This window comes from Tamandua tetradactyla, chromosome 14 (assembly GCF_023851605.1).
Source record: "Tamandua tetradactyla isolate mTamTet1 chromosome 14, mTamTet1.pri, whole genome shotgun sequence".
NCBI lineage: Eukaryota > Metazoa > Chordata > Mammalia > Pilosa > Myrmecophagidae > Tamandua > Tamandua tetradactyla.
Window position 1 is genome coordinate 90552921 of NC_135340.1, and position 23239 is coordinate 90576159.

Sequence of the window (23239 nt, forward strand, 5' to 3'; positions counted from 1 at the left end):
AGGGGTCATTAATTTACACCTTCTAAGTAATAATCTTAGAGGAAGCTGCAAACATAAATTGTTCATCAGGTTTTCATTCCTTTTGCAAAAAGACGTATTGATGAATGAATAGTAATGGGGGTGGGGGTTATGGTGCACTTACCTACAGAAACCTCAGCTCCTTTGCACATATCACTGAAAGTTAACATCTGTTGATTTTCAGAATTTCCATATTCACAGTCCCATTCTTTTCATACATGTAAATACAGTAGCACTGAATTAGTATAAAATTTCTGAGCTAAGGCTGATTTATCTGTATGGTCATTTATGGTTTTAAAATATTAGTTTCAGTGATTGCTATTTTATGAAATAATAAAAGAGCTCTACTGTTGTCAGTCCAGTTTAATAAACAGCTCTAGAAAATTGTCTAATGGATGGAAAAGATGAAAGTGAATTCTTAAATGTCATTGTCAGCCATCAGACTGGCACTTTTCATAACAGAAAGCAATTAGATTCTCACTGTTTGTTATTTTCTTAATGGTGACAGAGTTTTAAAAAATGGAGAACCTTCAGTGGCACTAGAAGTTTATGTTGTAACAAGATTGTGTCTGGGTATCATCATCTTATCTTCTGAGTCCCTGCATTCTGGTGAATTTGGCTCTCTAGTCTTTAAAAAGTACTGTTCTGTGAGTTCAGAGGTCATAATAAATCATTTCAAATATTGTCAGGCTCTTTAGACAGTAAAAAGAATGTTCAGATAATCATTTTCATTCATCTTTCTTGTAAAAGAGCATCAGAATAGCCAGAAAAAAAAGAGAGAGAGAGAGAGAGAGAACAATCACTTAGCCAAGACAGCGATTATTCAGGCCTAAATTTAAGGAGATTGTTACCTGAGATGCTTTCTTCGAACCTATGCAGTGTTTGCTTGTTTAAGGGCTCTAGGCCTGTATTTGCGATGATTTAGCATTTAGGGACCTCTGCAGATTGATAAATCACATTTCTCTCCTCCTCTCTTCTAGCTACATGGTGAACGTAGGTCTGATCGACAAGCTGTGTAGCTGCTTTCTCTCAGTACAAGGCCCAGTGGATGAGAATCCCAAGGTGGCCACATTTTTGCAGCATGCTGCAGGACTTTTACATGAAATGTGCATGCTGTGCTTTGCTGTCACTGGAAGGTAAGTCTTCTTATTCAGTCCCAATCTAGACTCAACTTTCTAAACATCTCTTGTTTTTTGCTTGTCTTAGGGTCATTTTGTAGGTATGCAGATGGTCACCTTCGTCCCTTTCCCTCTTTGTCCTTCCTCTGTCCTTATTGACTTTCCATATTAAGACTTGTCTTCCATTTCTCATTTTGCTGGCCACATGCTTTGGCCGAAGTCAATTTTTCTTGCTGATGTCATGAACTTGACTGTCATTGCTGGAAAAGACCTTAGACGTCACCTAGTCCCTCTCCCACTGAGGTTCAGAGAAGTCTGGTAATTCTCCTTGAGTCAGAATCAGTGACGAAGCCTAGACTGTACTGAACAGGCCCTCAGCACAACAGAGTACAGCCTCAGTGTCCACAACCACCATTCACCTGCTTTCAGTTATACTCTTTCCTATGTTAATTTTTTCCCATCTCTGACTTCTTCTAAGGTACCCCTATGAATAAGTGGTGAGGGGAAGGGGGCAGTCCTTGAAGTTACATATGATCCATGGGCATGGTGCAGCCGGTATGCCAGGGACTACAATTGGTCAGATTGGCTGTTTAGACCCCCTATACCTCCAATGGACTATACTAAAAAATAACAATTCTCTAAGAGGAACAGGGAAAACTTCCTCTGGTGTTTTTTCTCTCCCCTTCCCACCAATTAGAATCATTACAGATGATTCAGTGTTTCTGATAGCAATATGATATATCCCTCGGGTATGATGAGGATATTCAGTAAAACAATTTTCTTACAATTTAATTCTAAACAGCACCACATACAAATAAATATATTTTTAGGGACTTTCAAGGAGGAAGCTAATTATTTGAAACCTCTAAAGCCTAGATACTTAAAGAAGTGTTATCTTTCCATATTCAATGAACTCAGGATGCTTGCGACTATATTCAGAATATTTCAAGAGAGGCAAATTGTTTTCTAAGATGAATGTTCTCAACAATTTTTATTATACATAAGACCCCTAAACCCTCTTATTCTTCCTTATTCTTACCTGATCCCTTTACTCCCAGTCACTTTCTAGGAAGATTAAGACTGTCCAAGATGTCAAGCATGCCAAATATTGCCTGGATTCGAGTGTTCCAATTCAGTCTGTTTCCAGGATACATGGGTTGCTCAGTGGTAGAACGCTCACCTGCCATGCAGGAGACCAGGGTTTGATTCCTGGCTCATGTACCCCCAAAAAACAAAACTAAATGGGCAGTAGGAGGAAGAAAGGGCCTTTCTGAAAAGATTTAGGCCTACTATACAGTAACTTCCCCAAACCCTAACTTTCCAACTTAGTCTGTTCCCCATCTAGAAATGCAAGCAGAGCCCACTCTCCGGGTATTAGAAGAGAATTCAGAAAGTGACTATTTGTGGGTCTGGGACCTAAGTAGGGTCAGATGGTACGATCTGACTGACAGCAGTAACACTACTCCATGCAGAGCATTAGCACCTACCAGCTTGGAGGCTGCATACTGCCCAGCTATCTTCCATGCAGTGACCAGGACCCTCCAAGGGAGGTATCTTTTCCCCCAGGAGACCTGTCCCTACCAGCTCTTTTGTATACACTACAATACAAATGTGCCAGTGTCTCAAGTCTGTATCCCCTGCACTCGTTCCTTGAATCCAGATAAATATTTCAAACTTTCAAGCATTTGGATATTTGGTTGTTTACAGTTTGTGGGTTTCAGCTTTCACTTAGAGTCAGTAGCTTGAAATCTGTGGAACTTCAAAGAAGCTTAAAAAGTCATTCACACACCCCTTGTCTTACAGGGAAAGCACTCTACATTTTTCTGTAGGGATCACTCTGTAACACATATTTGAGCCTGCTGTTCCCTCTCTAAAAACTTCAGTGGTCTTCCACCATGCTAGTTTGGCACATCAAGCTCTTGCCTCCCTTTGAGTCCCCCAAGTACTAATATTTATTGAACTCATTTCCTGCCTCTCTCCCCCAATCACCGTATTGTACAGTTACTTCAAAACAAACAAGAAATACCTGGTATATCCATGTATATATCCAATACCCTGAAACAAGGGAAGGGAGGAAAACTGATAAAGGACATGCTAATGAACAGGTTAATGCTAGGGTCCCTTTGGAATGGCATGAGCCTAGAGGCAGAAGGAGTATAAAGAGCCCCTCTTATGATCCAAATGAGAAATGGTGAAGTCCTATAGGAGCAGTAGAAATAGAAAGGCACAAATACATTTAAAAGGAAGTATAATAAATGTAGGGAGTATAGCACAGTGACTTGAAACTTTTGAGTGGTAGGTGTACAGTCACCAAATTCAGGAATATAAGAAACAGTTTTCCATAGGAGAAGAATGAGTTTTCCCCTAGACATGCCTAAGGATTATCTGAGTGGAAGAAAGTCTAGCGTTTGTGCACACATGCACACACTGAAATGTAATTGCTTCTGTGACTCATAACTGGATTTTAAATAAATCAGTGATTTATTCTTGTTGGTTCCTAACAAATCTTAGTCCATTTTTCCCCCAATGTAATTTTCTTCCCAAATCCCAATTGCTTGGCAAATTTCTTGCTACAAAATTAGATTATTCTAGAAAAAAAGGTTCAGTTAGTTTCCTGACTTAATTTACCTAGGAAATTCTTGGCATATCATTGTAAGCTGCATATCTGAAAGGGGCGAGGGAAATAGCCCCTGGTTGCTGCTCTTCCTCTCATTCCTCAGTCACACAGTATTTCTGAACAGTGCCAGACCATGGGAAACCAAAGAAGGGCACAGATTCATTACCTCTAATATTTATAGACCATTCTATACTACTTCCCATTTCTTTGTAGAAATTATATTTCTAAACCATAAACTACAGTGACCTGTTGAAGCACTTTGTAACATGCATTAAATAGAATTTCTGTGCTAGGTCACAGTCATGTCCAAGAAGGAAAGTAGTGCAGTTGTTGCTGTAATGGAGATATTCACAAAAAGCCTGTTCTGGCTTTAAGGAGAAGCTAGGCAGAGTCAGAGAGTCGAGAAAGTCTTGCTATGAAAGCCGTTTTGTGACCAGCAGGAATAAAAGACAAAGACGAGCCAGAGAGGCCTCCAAAAACTGCCTCTTGTACCGGCAGACCCTGAGATAATTAAGTGGACTAATTGACAGTAGAAGGTTTTGAGTAAACACTCTGCAGTCTGCTGGTGGCCCAGCCTTTGTGATGGTGATTACAGCAGGTCTCCCCATGCCCTACTTTTCTATTGTGGCCTTAATCTCCTAATTTTAACCTAGGTTTTCTGGAAGACAGTTTGGGTGTCAGAATTTGTGCTGTTAATCTTTGCGTCAGCATAGAGGAGAAAAGTGCTAACTGATGATTTTTGTACCAGGCTTGGTTTTGAACAATGAACTGCATTTCTTTAAGTAAAAATTGAAGTTTTGATCCTCTGTCGAAAGGATTGATTTTATGTTAGGATTACCCAAGAATTTTAATATGGAAATTGTTCACAAACTGTAATTCTTAATCACTTAAACAAAATTCAACAATTTGGAATGGGACTTTCAGAAATGCCTTTTTCTTTGGCGTTTACTTTGATCAGTTTTCCATTCTTAGTTCTACAAAAGATAAAGAGAAAAGGGTAGTTTTTAGTTCACAGGGCAGCAGTTCAACTGCTGTAATTAGCTGAGGCTATGCAAGTATCACCCCCCTTCTCCCAAAAAAAGGTGCTATCTGTTTAGCAAAACTAATAGAACCAGAACAGTAATGACTGATTATGAATTGTAGGCAGCAAAAGCCTTTCAATCAATCAGCAATCATTTACTGTATTTATAACTATCATAGGTACTACAACAAGAGGGCCAGGAAGCAGTGAAATCACAGTGAAAGAACTTAAAATCCTTATATCTAAAAGGAAGAAAGGAACTTGTCAAACCTAACTAATCAGATTGGTTGGAGAAGACTAGTCTGGATTCTAGAGTATTTGTATGCAAAAAGAAGTCTGTTGTTTTATGTGTTTGTGTTTTTAATTTTCACATCCATAAACTAAACTAACAAAATGTATTCTAATCAAGATCTCTGGAAACCTATGTAATAAAAAGAAAAGAATGATTTGTAATTTAGCTCATTAATTATGTGGATATAAATGAGTGCTTCTTAAGTGTTTAAGGGTGCTTGAAAACCAGTCATGTTCAAAGGTAAACTTTAACTCTGCCTGCCTGAACTATTCATTCATTCATTGAACAAATATTTATGTAGCACTTGCTCTGTGCCAGGCCCTGTGGTAGGCTTGGGAGAAAGCAGAGATGGCTCAGATGATGATTGTGTCCTCAAAGACCTTGTAACCACACACTCCAGCCTTCATCATCTCTGTCTCATCTCTCTTCCTTGTACCCAGATCTAACCTGCTGCCATATTTTATTGATTGGAAGGGACTTTAAAGTCACCTAATCCAGTCTTTCTTTCAGGTTTAATCTCCTCAGTAACCCTACCATGTAATCATGCAGTCTATACTGGAATCTCTCCAATGATAGGGAATTCATTACTGGATGAGGGAGTTTGTTTTCGGTCTCTGATCAGTTTTTTTGTTTGTTTGTTTTTTGCTGCAAAGACAAGAATGAAGCTTTATTGAGCCAGAGCCAGAAATCAGCACCTACTCAAGGGATGGAATTTAGGGAACAGCTTAAATGAGCTATCTGGGACTTGGGCTGCCTTAGGAGGAAGTAGGGTGTTGCTAGGAGTGGTTTCAGAGTGGGATGTCCTTGGACTTGGCTGGCCAGTTCACATACCACAGAAGCAGAATGTTCATCAGCAGACTTTCATGGCTAACTTAACTGGTCTTTCTAGCCTTGTGTTTCCTGTAGTTGCAGAAATGTCATGGGCACACAAGGGATCAGGTATGTCAAGCTGGAACAGCTTTTCAGCTGGTTTCACTGGATTCTCAGTCCCCTTGGTTCTCCCCTGGATAATATGGGTGCTCAAGTAAATCAAGATGATTAGTGCAGTCCTTAACCATCCCGTTTTTATATTCCCTCCTTTTGGTTGAGGGAGTCTCAAAACTTCCTAAACACCTAGGGGGATTATCTTTTTGGTTAAAGCTTTGGTAGCCTAAGGAGATAAGAGATAGGTGAGACGAAAAAGAGTCCAGTAGCTCCTGTTGTTGGGCCACAAAGTCTGTGAGCCACCACAGGATTATAGGGCCAAAGAGGAGCAGGCACATAAGCGTAATCGGGGAGATCAGAGACTATCACCAAGCACCTGTAGGCAGAAAGCCCTTCGTGGGTTCTCAGAGGTCCCCTGGACAAAGGTTCATGTTGTTCAACCATTTGACCTGTCTGAAGATTTCCTAAATGTTTGCTCCAACCTTTCCAGAGGTGTTAACCCAGGTACAGTAGGAAGTGTTGGCAATGATCCATACACCTTCTTCTGCAGCCAGAAGGTAATCAAGGGCTAGTCAAGTATCCATGGCTGCATTGGTTAGAGAATTTAAGGAGATCTGTAGGCCTTGGAGTGCCTCACCAGTCTACTGGGTAAGGGTTTCAAGCATAGAGGTATGGTTAGAAAGATTCTGTTCACAATAGACAAAGTCATTCTTGCCAGAATTGAATTCGATTCCAGCAAGAATGAGCCCAATGGATCTTCAGGACCAGCCTGATTTTGTGTGGAATTCAGAGTTTGGATATTTGAGATGCCCAACTGTACAGCTTCCTTTAAAGAGTATATGGTTAAGACAGTGGAAGACGAGAGCTCCTTGAGAGCAGTTGCAGAGAAAGACATATCCAGGAGGCAAGGAAATATAACAGCACGATGGGGAGACTTAAAAGAGGGAAGCTGCTGGGAAATAACATTGAGTCCAGTTGGAAATGAGGGAAGAGCATCAGAGCCTAACAGTAACATGTCTTGATTGGCAGAGTCTTTGGCATCAGCCTCTTTAAGACTTAATGTCCTACTAGTGCATTTATAGTGGTTCTGTTGCTGGCATTTGATAGGGCAAAGAGACAGTCAGCCATTTAGAAATGAGAATCTAATTTTTCACCTGGCTGGACAAGGAAACAGGGGTTTGTGCTCAGAGATGAAAATTTTTAACTCGCAGTGAGCGAGGCACAAAAAGTGGTTTGTTGAGGCTGGGTACTTGGGGCCAGCTAGAAATGCTGGAGAGGGGAATCTCAATAAGTATGGCATCAGAACTTTGGGGGTTCACATGGCAGATCAGTTATTTTTTCCAGTAGCTACAGTTGGGATAACTGGAGAAGAGCATTATTAACTCAGTACTTAAAATGGCAGGACAAGGTAACAAGATGAGGAAAAGAACTAAAAGGTTTGAAATATGGCTGTTGACTGTGAGTTTGTAAATGAGAATGGCTTAGCTTAAGGAAAACAGGTATGGAATGACACACTTACTAAAACCCAGAGAAGAGTAGAGATGCTGAGCATAGCCAGGGTGAGATCACGGGGCCAGCAAGGGTCTCCTGGTTCCTTGGGAGGATGACTGTGTATTTAAACTGAACAACAAGAAAGAAAAGATTTTAAGTATACTCAGTCCACATCTGAGGTCTTGGGAAAGCTGTCTACTTGTGATGGCAGTGGCTTCTGGACCTTACCAAGTCATAAGGTCAGGTCTCTGCTGGGTTTGGAGGTCTAGGCAGGGGGTGGAGCTTTCTTTAGGAGTGACAGATATATCCATAAGAGTCAATACCTCTCAGCTTTGCTGCAGTAGGAGTGGTCAGGAGAACTAGGGATGGTCCTCTCCAGCATGGCTCAAGGGAGTGTTTTCTTAAGTGATTCTTCCAGTATACCCAGTCACCAGGATGTCCTGGGAGGTATGGGGCCACTGGTGGACCTCACCCGTGGTCCTAGGGAGGACGAATCTCAAGGGGCTCCAGGAGGTACCATGCTCATCTCCCGGGCACTGGCAGAATTATCTAACCCTGCTCTTCTCCTTTAACTCTCCTGGTTCTCATCCTACCCCATACTCTCCTCCTTTGCTTTCCTTTTCCTTATTCTAGTTACTATGGCTGTTTTACAGATTACCCCAGTAGCATTCAGCAGTCTTGCCCACACAGTCCTAGGGGACAAAACAGTCCCCACATTGATAAAGAGGAGTGAGTGTCAGCATCCTTCAGATCTGGAGAGTGAGAAGAATATAGGAGGAGGAATCTCTGGACTGTCTCTGAAAGATCAATCCCAGCTGATTTGTAGGAACAGAAAAATGAGCACTTCATTGGTACAATTCAGATTGGGTTCCCACTATGTACTAGGTACTATACCAGAGAAGGAGTGCTGGCTGGGCCCCATACATCGGGCTAAGGTTTAGGAGCAACCTTCAGTGGCTCACCACTCCTAGAGGCGATGGGGTATGATGAAGGAAGATTGTCCAGTCTAAGGCAGCAGATTATGTCCAGGATGCACTGGCTATTGAAACTCCATTGGATCAGGACTTTCAGAGGAAATCTGAAGATTGAAACCCTTGTGTATTGCTATGTTGAAGAACACAGTATTGGGAGTCAAAAGGATGTGGATTCCACTCCTGCTTTCCTGTTACCTGGGGCAGGTTCCTTAGCTTCTCAAAGTCTGTTTCCTGACATAAAAATTTATCTGATAGTTCTTCCCTCACAAGGTTGGACAAAGTAGAGGCAAGTGGGAACTAACACATCTATCATCCTAGCCTCTTTACTAAGATGCTATTTTTGTATGTATTTACTATACCCCACCTCACCTTATTCCAAAAAATCATGATATGGCTTACATAGGTATAAACATATTTCATTTAAAATTTATAAAATTATAACAAAAGAAAATAGGCAGGAAAAAGTAAACCCAGCCAGAGATAAGTAAGATTAAGGCACAGATTACCTGCGTGTGAAGGCCCTGATAGATATTTCCTCTTGGAATTCCTACTGATATTTCTATCAGGACCTTGTATTTAATATGTCAGATCCTGAGTTCATTACCTTCATCCAAAGTTGGCTATTCTGATCACCTTATTCTGCTCATGATTCTAGTTATCTGACTACATTTTAAGGTCCCAAACTTTAGTCATCTTTCACTTGTCTCTTCTAGAATGCAATCCAGCCCTGTTTCAGTCTGAGGGATACTTGCCTCAGAAATTTGAGATGGCACCTCTGTTTATATCTCTTATTTGATATTTGCCTACTGCTAATTCACTTGTTCTCTTGTTCTGCATAAAAGGTTTATGTCTTCATTGAAAGAGATTTCCCAAAGGAAAGGAGACTAAATATCCTAGCAGTTTCTCCTTCCAGCACCTAGCACCAGGCTAGATACAAATTAGAAACTCAGGAAAAAGCTGTTGACTGGCAGAGCTAGCAGACATCGGTGTGCACCACTGACATATGCCAGAGCTCTGCATCCTGGGCCTACTCTTAACACAGAAAGAAGGGCTGCTGACATTTCATGTTCTTCTTCCTCTAAGGTATGAAGGAATGATCCCAAGGTCCCCATTCTTTTGGAATGCCTTATAAGATCATTTCTCCCTTCCTTCACTCTAATTCCTTTGGCAACTATTTATTGAGCACTTGCTGTATGCCAGGCACTTGTCTAGGTATTGGGGATCCACTAGTGAACAAGACACCTGCTTTTATGGAGCTTATAGTCTACTTGGGAGAAAAGACAATAAATCACTAATCAAATACAATAATTTTAACTGCTGGTAAGTCATATGAAGAAAGAAAACAGGATAATATAGTGACTTAGGCAGGCACTTCTGTAGATGGCATGGTCTGGGAAGGCCTTTCTGGGCAGTTGACACTGAAGCTAAGAAGGAGTCAACCATGTGAACATCCAGGGAAGAATGGCAAGACCCTGAGGTGGATGTATTCCAAAAAAAAAAAGAGGAGGAATACTAGAATGTGGTGAGTGAGAAAGAAAGTGGTAAGAGATGAAGTCAGAGAACTAATAAAGGCCAGGAGATGAGGAAAGAGATTAGGTTTTATTTTATTCTAAGTGTGATGGGAAGCCACTGGAGGATTTTAAGCAGGAGAATGGCATGATCCTATTAACTTAGAAAGTAAAGAGTGTCTGTTTACTCTCTAAAGAGTTTAGTTGAAACTTGTAATCAGGTACTTGGGAAATTCCCCCTGGATATCTGAGCCTCTCCCTCCCTACTGTTCCCACTCTTCTATTGTCGCAGTGTTTATCCTTTGCTCTAACCAAATGTCCAAGCTGTCTTTTAGTGTTTATGCATACATTTATTCCATCCTGAGCTTTCTCTTTCCCTCACATTTCCACTAAGCCTCTTCAACAGAGTCTCAAATTAGGTCTGCATTAAACAGGCTCTTTTGAACATCTCCTGTCTTCATAGCATATAATGTTGGGGGAGCACTACTGTGGGTGTGGATATGAAATTAATTTTCAAAGTAGATTCATATCTTTTATAATGTCCCAGGATTGTACAGAATATTAGATATCATCCAGTCCTATGCCTAGCTAAATTTTGAGTACCCTCTGCTACCTCAGTGGCATGTGATCCTTTGCCTCTTCCAGGATGGGGAAGAATGTAATGTCTCACTAAACAGCTCAATTCACTTTTGGGCTTCTAGTTATAAAAATTTTCTAAATGTTTATCTAATATCTGCTTTCCAAAACTTCTCTCTTCTTGGGCCATAAAATGCAAGTGTAATACCGCTTCAGTTTGAAGATAGCCTTCATGTCATCCAGTTCTGAATTAAATATCCCAATTCCTTCAGAATTTCCTCAGGTGACACTGTTTCCAGTTACTTCCACCACTCAAGTCACTTTCCTTGAAGACATTCTGATATATTAGTGTCCTTAGTATCATGCAGCAGCCAGTGCTGGACTCAGTAGTAGGACAGTGCAGTGGACGAAGACTTTAACTTTCCTCATTGTGTGTATTCTACTCCTATTAATTAGGTCAAACTTGAATTATATTCATTGGTAATTAAGCAACTCTGTTTCCTCATTTGAACTGGTAGTTGATTTTCTCAGTCTTTTTCCCACTAATCCTCTTCCCATCCTATACAGATGTATTTAGTTCTTGTAATCTAAAAATAGTACTTAATAGTCATTTCCTATAGTTTTCATCTTTCTTTCAGCTCTCATATTTATTTTTGAATAAACTTTTTATTTCTCACTTTCTCCTCTCTGAAAAACTATCTTCACTTTTTTTCTTGGTGCTGGAGCCTCCTAGTTTTCCTCCTACTCCACTGGTTCCTATATTCACAGTTTCCTTTGATGGTTTTTCCTTATACCCACCCCCACCCCCCAACTTCTCAATTTTGGAGTACCCCAAGTCTCTCCTCTGATCACTGTCTATACCCACTCACTATATGAGCTCTGGCTTTAAATACCATCAGTGTGTTGACTCTCAGATGTCTTCAGCCCAGACTTCTCTGAATTCAGACATTTATTTATTCAGTCAGTTAACAAATTATTTTGGCTACTATGTTTCAGGCACTGTTCTGAACCCTTGGGAGATAGCAGTGAACAAAAGAGACAAAAGGGAAACTTTTTTTTTTACCCAACTGCTAATCCAGTATCTCTGCTTGGAAGTCTAATAAGCATCTTTTTATTTGTTTGCTTATGTAATTTACCTCTCTTTTTTTCCACAGTATCATCACCTAGCTATGTATTCATCACCGTGTCATTTTTAGAACATTTGCATCACTCCAGAAAAAGAAAATACATACATCCCATACTCCTATCCCTCCCTCTCATTGACCACTAGTCTTTCAAACTCCCCAATTTTTTTACCCTTTATCCCCCCACTATTATTATTATTATTTGGCCCTTATCTTTTACTCATCTGCCTATACTCTGGATAAAAGGAGCATCAGGCACAAGGTTTTCATAGTCACACAGTCACATTATAAAAGCCGTATAGTTATACAATCGTCTACAAGAATCAAGGCTACAGGAATACAGTTCAGCAGTTTCAGGAACTTCCTTCCAGCCACTCAAATACACCATAAACTGAAAAGGGATATCTATATAATATATAAGAATAATCTCTTGACTCTGTTTCAAATCTCTCAGCAACTGAAACTGTTTTGTCTCACTTCTCTTTCCCCCTTTTGGTCAAGAGGGCTTTCTCAGTCCCATGTTGCCAGGTCCTGGCTCATCCCTGGGAGTTCTGTCCCACGTTGCCAAGGGAGATTTACACCCCGGAGTCATGTCCCATGTAGAAGATAGGGCAGTGAGTTCACCTGCCAAGTTGGCTTAGAGAGAGAGGCTACATCTGATCAACAAAAGAGGTTCTCTGGGGGTGACTCTTAGACATAATTATATATATAAGTTTAGCTTCTCCTTTGTAGTAATATGTTTCATAGGGGCAAACCCCAAGATTGAGGGCTCAGCCTATTGAATTGGTTGTCCTTACTATTTGCAAGAATATCAGGAATTCCCAAGATGGGGAATTTGAGTATTTTCTCTTTCTCCCTAGTCCGCAAGAGGACTTTGCAAATATTTTTTTATTCTCTACCCATATTACCGTGGGATGTATCGGGACATCACAATAACCTCTACAAACCAATAAGATCTCACACCCTGTTCAGATTCCATGTAATTATAATGTTCCAATAAACTGAATATACAAGTTAAATTAGATAATATGCTACCCAAAATATAAATTTTGTACCAAATAAACATCTCTTCCTTTGGTCTCACATGGAAATTAAAGTTTTAAATTATGGACCATATCATCCTTTACCCTGTATTCTGATTTACCTTAATCCCTATAGGCATCTCGAATTTAACAAGTCCAAAACTGAGCTCCTGATTTTCCTCTCCAGACATGCTCTATCCACTGTCTTCCTCATTTCTATAAATGGCATTTGCATTCTTCCAATTATTCAGGCCCAAAATCTTGGAGCCTTTTTTTAGTCCACTTTCTCTTTTAACCCACGTCCATTATCAGGAAATCCTGTGATGTTCCCTTCTAATATTTTCAGAATCTACCTCTCACCACATCCATGGATGCCATCCTAGTCCAACTACCATCAGTCTTTCATCAGATGATTGAAACAGCTTCCTGTTGGTCTCCTGGCTTCTGCCTGCTTCTCAAGACTTTTTTAACCCAGGAGCTGTAGTGATCCTTTTAAAACCTAAGTCAGATTACATCACTCCTCTTCCCAAAACTTTCCAGTGGCTGCCTATCTTGTTCAGTAAAAGCCTTATAATGTCCTTACAGTGGTCATTAAGACCCTACCTGATCTCCTCATTGTGCCCCCTCTGACCACATCTCCTGTTGCTCTTCCACCTACTCCCTCTGCTCCTGCCCCAGTGGCCAGGTGTGATCCTGACTCCACGTCTTAGGCCTTGCTGCTCTTCTGCCTCCTTCCCACAGATATTCACATGGCTTGCTTCCTTCCTCCCTGTAAGAATTCTGCTTAAATAGCACCTTAGAAAGGGCTTCCCTGACCACCCGGTGTGAAATAGTATTCCGTACTTCTTCATTCCCTACTTGTCTCCCTGCTTCAAAGCATTTCACACCTGACATACTGTACATTACATATTATATATTTAATTGTTTATTTGTATATCGTCTGTCTTCCTGCACTAAAATGTAAATGTTAGGAGGAAAAGAACATAGATTTTATTGCTGAATCCCCAGTGCCTACAATAATGCTTTCCATATAGTAGACCCTCAAGTAAATATTTGTTGAATGATTGAATAGGCCCGGAGTAACGCATGATAATGACCCCCCCAAATATATCTACATCCTAATCTCCAGAAATCCTGAATGTATTACCTTACACAGCAAAAGGGACTTTACAGATGTGATTAAGTTAACGCTCTTGAGATGAGGAGATTATCCTGGATTTTTCAGGTGGGTCCAACATAATCATGAGGGGCCTTATAAGTGAAAGAGGGAGGCAGGGGAGCCAGAGTTGGAGAGAAATTTGAAGATGCTAACTGCTGGCTTTGAAGATGGAGGAAGTGGGCCAAGAGTGAAGGGACGTAGGGACGTAGGCAGCCTCTAGAATCTGGAAAAGGTAAGGAAGCAGATTATCCCCTAGTACCTTCAGAAAGAATTTACCACTGCCGATACCTTGCTTTTTAGGCCAGTGAGACCCGTTTCAGACTTCTGACTTCCAGAACTGTAAGATAATAAATTTGTATTGTTTGAAGCCATGAGGTTGTACTTATTTGTTACAACAGCAATAGGAAGCTAATACGCCCGTTTTCCCCCTTTTAGACTGTAACCCTCCTCTAGGCAGATCTTCCGTGGCCTTGCACATCACAAGTGCTGCTCATTGTTCCTTGAGCACAAGTACTTTGACTTTTTTTTTTTAAGTACCTTGACTTTTTAAAGAGAGGATATCTCATAGAGTATCATGCTGCCTTGAATTCAGCACAAAGCCTGATAAATTGGTAGTCTCATTAGATGCAGGTCAGCCTGCCCAGACTATCCCAGAAGGTAAGAGTTCAAAGCTGGAATAACTCTAAGAAGAAATTCACATATTCTTGAACAGTAATACTCTTTTCCATCATTGGGAGAGACAATGAGTTAATACCACCCACTCCCAACACTGTGGACACCTTTGAGTGGAGTTTTCTGGGGTCAGGGGTTAAAATGGGACATTTTCACAAGATGATCCAAGGATTCCAGAACTAAAGGATTGAACAAAACCAAAATCTAGGAGTCCAGGAGAGCAGTCTAGAAGATCACCAGTAGCAGAGGAGTCATAGTGGATGCTACCAACCCAGGAATCTGATGAGAGCAAATAATCCAGAAACAAACAGGAGAAAGGAGAATTACAGTGTCTGAGACTATCACAGCTACTTTTTTGAGCTAACTAAGACTTGGTACATAAGTGATTTAAAATACCAAAGATTGAATGGTTGGTACTTGATACATGGCATTTATTCATTTTATTGCCCAGTTGTACTCTTCTTTAAGTCAAAATAGGGTTTTCAGGTGCTGTACAAAAAAACTGAAAAAAGTTATAGCTTTTCCTAATTGAATCTAGCTTTCAGTGAACAGAAATGAATACACTACTGAAGTCTCTAGTCCTGGAGACCAAACAAAAGCAGTTTAAAATCTTGTAAAATACAGAACATCTCAGAGTGTAGTATACAGAATTTCAGATCAGTTTTTTCAAAAATTCCATGTATTTTTTTAAGAAAACTTTATATCCTATGTCTGATAGGAATAAGACCTTTTTCATTTTTATTATAAACATTTAGGCTTTAAGCGATTAGAACTGACAGTTAAGACCAACAGGAGCCAGTGGCCTGTTCATGGAAAAATTATCTGTATTTCAGGCTAAATCAAAAGTAAACATTTGCTAAAATCCCTTCAGGTCTACATTAGTCTGTGAAAGCCAGGACTAATATTGCAGACAGGACTTTTCCTTCCTCTCCCTGGATATGTTCTATGGACTCATTTAAAAATGAATAGTCTTTTCCATGAAGCAATAATGCATTCATTTTGAACCATTTCTGTACCTGAGTTCTTGAATGTATATTTAATTGATTTTTCTCAGTGTTTTTATTTCATTAGAAAATTGCAAAACATCCTGAGATGTGTTGTTTTATAATCAGATTCATGTTTCCTCAATAATGGGGAGGAGGAGGGAGGGAGGAGCTGTTCTGGTGACCTTCACTCACTGAGTTTTTAGATTGTTTTTGTATTTATTCTTTTGAGGAATTTATAGCAGTGAATTCATGTCAATAAATATTTCAAAAGATAGACTTTCACAAAGTATTTTAAGTGAGAAAGCTATATGCCTGAATATCTGCATTAGAATATGCTAACAATCAGTTTAAAAACAACACAAGCAGTAAGGGGGAGGTCAGAGCTCTGAATCACAGAGCTGTAAAACTGTTGCCACCAGCCATGATATCACTCATCCCCGAGGTTCTGAAAATCCATTAGAAATTAGCATTAGGGAGAAATGTCTTCTAACCTGTCATTGGTTCTAAAAGGCAGTCAATGTTAAACAAACACAGGCCCCTTTTTTGGAACCTATATAATAAACTCAGACACATTAATCTCTACTCATGTCTCTAGTCAGGGTCTGACTTCTACCTCTTAAAGCTGTAATGGAAGAAGGTAAGGGCCAACTGCCATTAGCTTGCAGAACTTCGTAAAGGTTCAGACATGCCTGTAAGCAAATAAATATCCTAACCTTTTATTTTTATTGAATGCCATAAGACAAAAAGTGTTTCTCCATGATAATACAAGAATACGTTAACAGTCTCTATGTACTTTAATGCTTCACATAATCCCCAAATTTGTCTTAAGAGAAGGCATTGAGAGAAAAAAAGGTTTTGGTCCTTGGACAAAGTACTGCTCTTTAAGGACTCAGAAGTCCTGGGTAGAACATTCAAATTTGCCACTAACAAATTTATATGACTTGAACATATCACCAAATTTCTCTGGGTCACAGTTGCCTCAGGCAGAAGAATAATAGCTTCCCAACAAACTACGAAAAACCGAAAAACCGTAATAAAAGTGAGATGCAATAGAAGATGCAAATGCATTTAGCAGATCCTGCCACATAGATAGATGACTGTATTTCATGAGAGCTTCTTTCTTGAGAAGATAACAAGTTCTGCAAGGATGGTATATCACTTGGTTGTAGTCTTAGCAATATCAGAAATAGTGCACATTCGGGAAATAAATGGTTAACATAGTTATGTATAAAACTGATTCAACTAGCCGATTAAAGCAAGTAAAATGATCCTTTTGGAAAAAATAAGTTATGAATTGAGAAAATGAGAGAGACAAGATACCAGAAACTTGCCAGTTGACAACTTCCAATTCTTTTTTCATTATTGGCATCTTTTGAGTGCCTTCTGAGTTAAGTTAGTAAGTAAGCAGAGACCTTTGACTCCTCCCTCCCACCCCAGATTTCACCTGAAAGAGACAACAAAAAGTAAGGAAAAACCTGTGTTGGTGTTAAAAACTAGAGAAAGGTATCATCCCTATGCTAGAAATGTAAGATATGTTGTACATATCTTACCGATTAAAAGAAGGTCTGAAAAGAAACTTGTAACTTCTTTTCTTGAGGAAAAGCTACATCTATGAAGGAAGGCAACTGTCCCCATTGGAACAGCACTGAAAAACCTGAGGGTTGTGCAGTGGTTAGAGCAAGAGGCTGCAGCAGCTGCAGACCTTACATCTTTCACATTCAACCTAATAGAAAAAAAGTGAGGGCTTCTTTCCAAACAATTCAGCAAAAACAGTTCTGCCATCTCTTTAGCTCCCATTTCAACATGTTTCATCCCTTGAAACCACACTGCAGCTAAAGAAAGAAAATGGGCAGCCTACCTTAGGTATGGGCCACATGCTACATCCTTCAACCCAGAGAATTAGTGAGGGGAGCCCCATCTGAAGCCCGTTGGCTACAAGTTGGGAAAAGATGGTTCCTCAGAGATATCTAGATATAGTTTCTAGGATAAAAAAGGATGAATAAATGCTTGCCAATAAAAGGAATGACTACTACAACTGCCTGTTCTTAGTCACTAGACATTTCATGTATACCTGAGTTCAGGAATGAGGTGGATTTAGCAAGCTTGTGCTGGCTTCATGATTGATTTTAGGAATCCATTTTCCACTGCCATTGCCTCTTGTTCATCCATAACACTGCCTGCCACGGTTACTAAGTTGACTTCATGATGATTTACATGAAACTAATTTAGCACATGCTTGTTGTTGGGAGTCTAGCTCCCACAGCCCATCCCCACCTACTCCTTGATGATGGAGAAGTGCCTTCAAAAGCAGTTGAAGGGTCTCCCTACTACAGTGTGCCAACACGCTGTTGGGTTTTTGAGGTCTCATGCTTTCCTGGTAGCAGCCTTCCCTGGGAAGATTCCCTTTATGTATCCAAAAAGGTAGCTGTGGTGGTTTTGATCTGTGAGTAGCCAAGAGTATGCAAGGGTTCTGTCTAGTTTGCCCAGACCTAGAAATAAGCAAAGTGAGACTACCCAGGCAGCAAAGGGTGAGGAGGGTGGTAGCAGCCTCAGCACTGGCTGTGGAGTGCCTGGTTACCGCTGCTGCAGCAGCCTGATCTTCCAGGGAGAAGAAAGGGCAAGCCACAGTGCACTAGGGGGAGGGCAGCATTTCTTCCTTGAGGTTTCTTGTTACCTTATTACACAACTCAGATGGTTTGCTTTTAACGGTCTGCTTGTTTTGTTCCATTTGACCTACAAAAATACTAACATCCTTTAAGTAGATTTATCTTAAAGAGTTGAATGTTTCTTTGTCAGGTCGTACAGGATATTTGACAATAATCGCCAGGATCCCACAGGATTTACAGCTGCTCTTCAGGCCACAGACCTGGCTGGAGTTCTGCATATGCTCTACTGTGTCCTCTTCCACGGCACCATCTCAGACCCCAGCACTGCCAGTCCCAAGGAGAGTTACACCCAGAGCACCGTTCAAGTGGCCATTCAGAGTTTACGTTTCTTCAACAGCTTTGCAGCTCTTGATCTGCCTTCTTTTCAGGTACAAACCTTTCTTTGACTTGGTGTTAACTAACCAAGAGTTAATATTTTAGTGGAAAAGGATGTGAGATTCTTCTCCTACATTATAGCATATGTAATAATTTATAATAAATGGAACTGTAATATATACCATTTATTAGGCTCTACTACCTTCTGGGTACTGATTTAAATGCTTCTATATGCTTTCTCATTTATCCTCATAACTACAATGCAAAATATTCTTATATCCATTGTATAGATGGAAAAACTGGCAGTTAAGAAATTTGTCCAATGTGTTATACATGGCTGAGGCCAGACTGGTCCCCAAAACTATCTGACCCCAAAACCTAGACTCACTCCATGCTTCACTGATACTATAAATCTTCTGACTTGATTTCTCTAGTGACTTTATCATCCTATCAACTTTTAAATATTAGAGAAATAATCGTTTCTTATCTACACAGAACCAAAATCAGATAAATTATTTTGATTGATATGATTTTCTGTCAAGGATTTAACTGATTTGTGTTCATTGTAAAGTACCTGTATAGTTAAATGTGCATAGCCTTATAAATTAAGTTTTTATAGCTAAAGAAAGAATAATTGCTTTATGTTATAATGCTAGATTGTCAGCTTAGAAACAGATTTTTTTTCATGTAGGAAATTTGATTTTCAAAAACACTGAACCTTTAAAACAGAGCAAGCCCCAAGGAGTAGACTTTCACATTCAATTTATTAACTGTCAAGCAATTTCATTAGAAAGGGAACAAACATGGCAGATGACGAACCCATAATTTGGATGAATTGCTTTGCTCAAAGGGAAAAAGGTTATAGAGATAGGAATGTATGAAAATGGTGGTCTTTGGTTGTTCTGAGATGGAAGAAATGTTTTTGTTTTGTAGTTGATGAAAAATGTGCTATTTTCTAATTGACATCTTCCTGTCATTCTGCTTACAAAGGGAAATTAGTGAGTAAGCTGTCTCATCAGAGCCAGTAATTTTCAAATTTGTAAAATTCATTTCTAAAACAAGAACAGAAATCCCTCCCTTAGGGTTAATAGTGCTTTTCAGTTTTCAAAGCATGTGAACAAGTCTTGGGTGGTAACTACATAATATGTAGCATCATGGGAATTTACAGGCATACCTAGAACAGGAGATAAATCCTCCAGAATATGCCAAGTGGTTCTTGCCTCTGGGGTGAACATAGCTTGGTTTATGAAACCCATACCCATTGTGTTCTGTCTGGTAACAGCTTGGAAATCAGGGGACCCTAATTTTTTGTCCTTGGAACATAAAAGCCCAGCAGTCTACCTATCAACTAATTCCAAATAGAATGATTTTCAGGTGTGGTAGATTGAAACATGTTCCCCGCCGCAGACATGTTCAAGTTTTAACCCTTAGTCCTGGAGACCTTATAAGTAGAGGATATTTAGACACAGTCAGTCAGTGGAAGCCAGAGGAGAAATCACAAGGGTACAGATTGCCATGTGACAGAGGCACAGATGCATCTAAAGCCAAGGAATGCTGACACCTTAATTTTGATTTTGGATTTCTAGCCTCCAGAATTGTGAACCAATAAATTCCTATTTAACCCACCAGTTTGCGGTATCTGTTACAGAAGCTCAGGCAAACTGAGATACAAAGGTTTATAAAAAAGCAAATATCTAAAAACTATCTCTTAGCTTCTAGTTTCATGTGTCTCCTAACCAGGATTTTTACTACTAGGTTACTCTACATCATAAAGAAGCACCTGTATTAAATCAGCCATTCCATCAGTCACTCTCATGGAACCCCAGATCCCTGTAACCTCCACTCTCCTCTGAACTCATGTCCTCTGTGGCATCACACGCAAAGGAGCACCACTGAATCTCCAACCATCCTTTCTCCCTAGTGGCCTTAAAACACAATGAATAAATCAAAAGCTTATTACTGGAGCCCTTCCTGCCAAAACAAGATAAATACCAAGATTTTTTGTCTCCACCTCCTTGTCATATCCAGCCCAAAATGTATCCCCTACTTTATCCACTTTTGCCAGAAACAGAATCCCAACGTGGCTCAAGAATGCTCAAGCCATTCTCAGAATCAAAAATTCTGTGCCGCAAGTGGAATATCCTTTCTTGGCTGATTTTTACCAGTGCTTTGTTTCTTTTTTCTCTGTCTCTCATACAACGTCATATTTCTTTCTTAATTCTTTCCTTTCTATCTTTTTTCTTTTTTGTCTATACTCTGTCTTTCCCGCTTCCTTTATTTTAGTCAGTCTTGCTATCGCTGTCTCTCATTTGCTATTATTCCCAGGTCCATTTTCATCATAATCGGAGCACCAACCAGGAAAACGTCCAGGTGCCTTCCTTGTCCTCCCGTTCTCTAGGTCTTCACCGCCATCCTTTTGTTTCCCAAGATCTAGCATAGTATCTTTCTGACTTTTCATCAGCATCTGGAGGGGCCCAAATATCCAAAATTTCTAGCATCAGGGCTTTTAAGGCATTCACTGATAATTACCTTATTGTTCCAGTTACTCTTGCACCATAAAAAGAAAGGAAGACAACCAGAGAAGAGCAGGTTAGCTATACTAACATCAGACAAATTAGACTTCAAATGCAAAACAATTAAAAGAGACAAAGAAGGACACTATGAGTTAATAAAAGGGACAATTCATCAAGAAAACGTAACAGTCGTAAATATTTATGCACCAAGCCAGACCTAAATACCTGAGGCACATAGACAATACTGAAGGGAGATGTAAAACACATCTACAATAATAATTTGAGACTTCAGTACACCACTCTCATTAATGGATAGATCTCTAGACAGAGGACAAAAAAGGAAACAGAGATTTTGAATAATACAATAAATGAACTAGACTTAATAGACACTTACAGAACATTACACCCCACAACAGTGGGATACACATTTTTCTCAAGTGCTCATGGATCATTCTCAAGGATAAATCACATGTTAAGTCACACAGCAAATCTAAATGAATTTTAAAAGATTGAAATTATGCAAAACACTTTCATGGATCATAATGGAATGAAGTTGGAAATCAGTATCAAGCAGAAGGCTGGAAAATTCACAAATATATAGACTAAACAACGCTCTTAAACAACCAATGAGTCAAGGAAGAAATTGCAAGAGAAATCAATAAAAATCTCAAGGCAAATGAAAATGAAAAGACAGCATTCAAAAACTTATGCTGGCCATGGTGGCTCAGCAGGCAGAGTTTTTGCCTGCCGTGTCAGAGACCTGGGTTCGATTCCCAGTGCCTGCCCATGCAAAAAAAAAAAAAACTTATGGGATGCAGCAAAGGCATTACTGACAAGGAAATTTATTGCCCTAAATGCCTATATTTAAAAAGAAGAAAGAGAAAAAGACAGGTAATTAACTATTCACCTGGAAACACTAGAGAAAGAACAGCAAACTAACCCCAAAGCAAACAGAAAGAAATAAATAACAAAAATTAGAGCAGAAATAAATGAAATTGAGAATATGAAAACAATAAAGAGATTCAACAAAACTAGAAGTTGGTTCTTTGAGAAAATCAATGAACTCTTAGCTAGGCTGACAAAAACATGCAAATAAATAAAATCAGAAATGAGAGAGGGGACATAACTAGTGACCTGCAGAAATAGAAGAAATACTGAGAGGATATTATGAACAACTAGACAATGCAGACCAAACGGACAACTTCCTAGAAAAGCATGAGTAACCAGTATCAACTTAAGAAGAAATAAACGACCTCAACAAACCAGTCACGATTAAAGAGTGAATTAGTCATCAAGCGGCTCCCCAAAAAGAAAAGTCCAAGACCAGGTGGCTTCACAGGTGAATTCTACCAAGCTTTCAAGAAGTGATCTGTACCAGTCCTGTGCATACTGTTCAAAAAAATTAAAGAGGAGGAAATACTACCTAACTCATTCTATGAATCCAACATCACCCTCATACCAAAGCCAGACAAACATACTACAAGATAAAAAAAATGCAGCTTAACATCTCATGGGTACAGCAGGCTGGTTCCCTAAGGGGAAAGGAAACAAATTTTACAGGCAGCAAGGTTTTAGCTCAACCAAGCTCCAATTGTGGAATTAATTAACAAATTCTGACTACTGAAAATAGACCCCAGCATAGATAAACCTGGAAATAAGCACTAAAGGTACTAGGAGTTTTTGCCCCAGCAGAGAGGGGGTGAGGCTGACAGGAAAAAAAAAAAAAAAAAAAAAGAGGCATTTTGGGACAGATAGCACAAAATACTGGAAAAGTGCTGAACCCCAAGAAAAGGGGACACATGGAACCTGGAGATAAAGTGTCACATACCAACTTAAGTTCTTGATTGACAAACCAGAGGAGCAGGGGTCCCTCTCTGAAAAGGCCTTTTTTCCTATTCCATAACAGCTCCTTAGATAGAACTGGAAACCTTCTCAGGCTCCAGCACTGCCTCAGTCAAAGGTGGAATTAAACTTATCTGAGAGACAAAGTCAGGTGAAAGGAGTTAATTCCCTAAAGGCTGTACGTTTCCCAAGAGAAAGGTGGGGCTCAGCTCAAGTGGAATATCTCCTGCAAGGAATTCAGGTCCCAGGGATTGGAAAACTGAAGCAATTAAAGCCATCCTACAATCTCACCTCTGTCTCAGCCATGCCCCTGGCAGGGAGAGTCTGCTGAAATTAAAGGCATCACATCACTTTACACTGGTGGGAATCTATGGTCAGACAAGTGCCACATGTTGTGCAGA

General features: G+C 39.8%; 1 protein-coding gene across 9 annotated transcripts in view; it reads left to right on the forward strand.

Annotated features, from left to right (window-relative positions):
• Positions 1–23239, forward strand: part of SCAPER (S-phase cyclin A associated protein in the ER) — a 678157-nt gene that overhangs the window by 584096 nt on the left and 70822 nt on the right. For all 9 annotated transcript variants that reach the window (XM_077128470.1, XM_077128471.1, XM_077128472.1 and 6 more), the window contains 2 exons: positions 999–1154; positions 18299–18536. In XM_077128470.1, coding sequence (XP_076984585.1) covers positions 999–1154; positions 18299–18536 — 394 coding nt within the window. The remainder of the gene's footprint in view (positions 1–998; positions 1155–18298; positions 18537–23239) is intronic.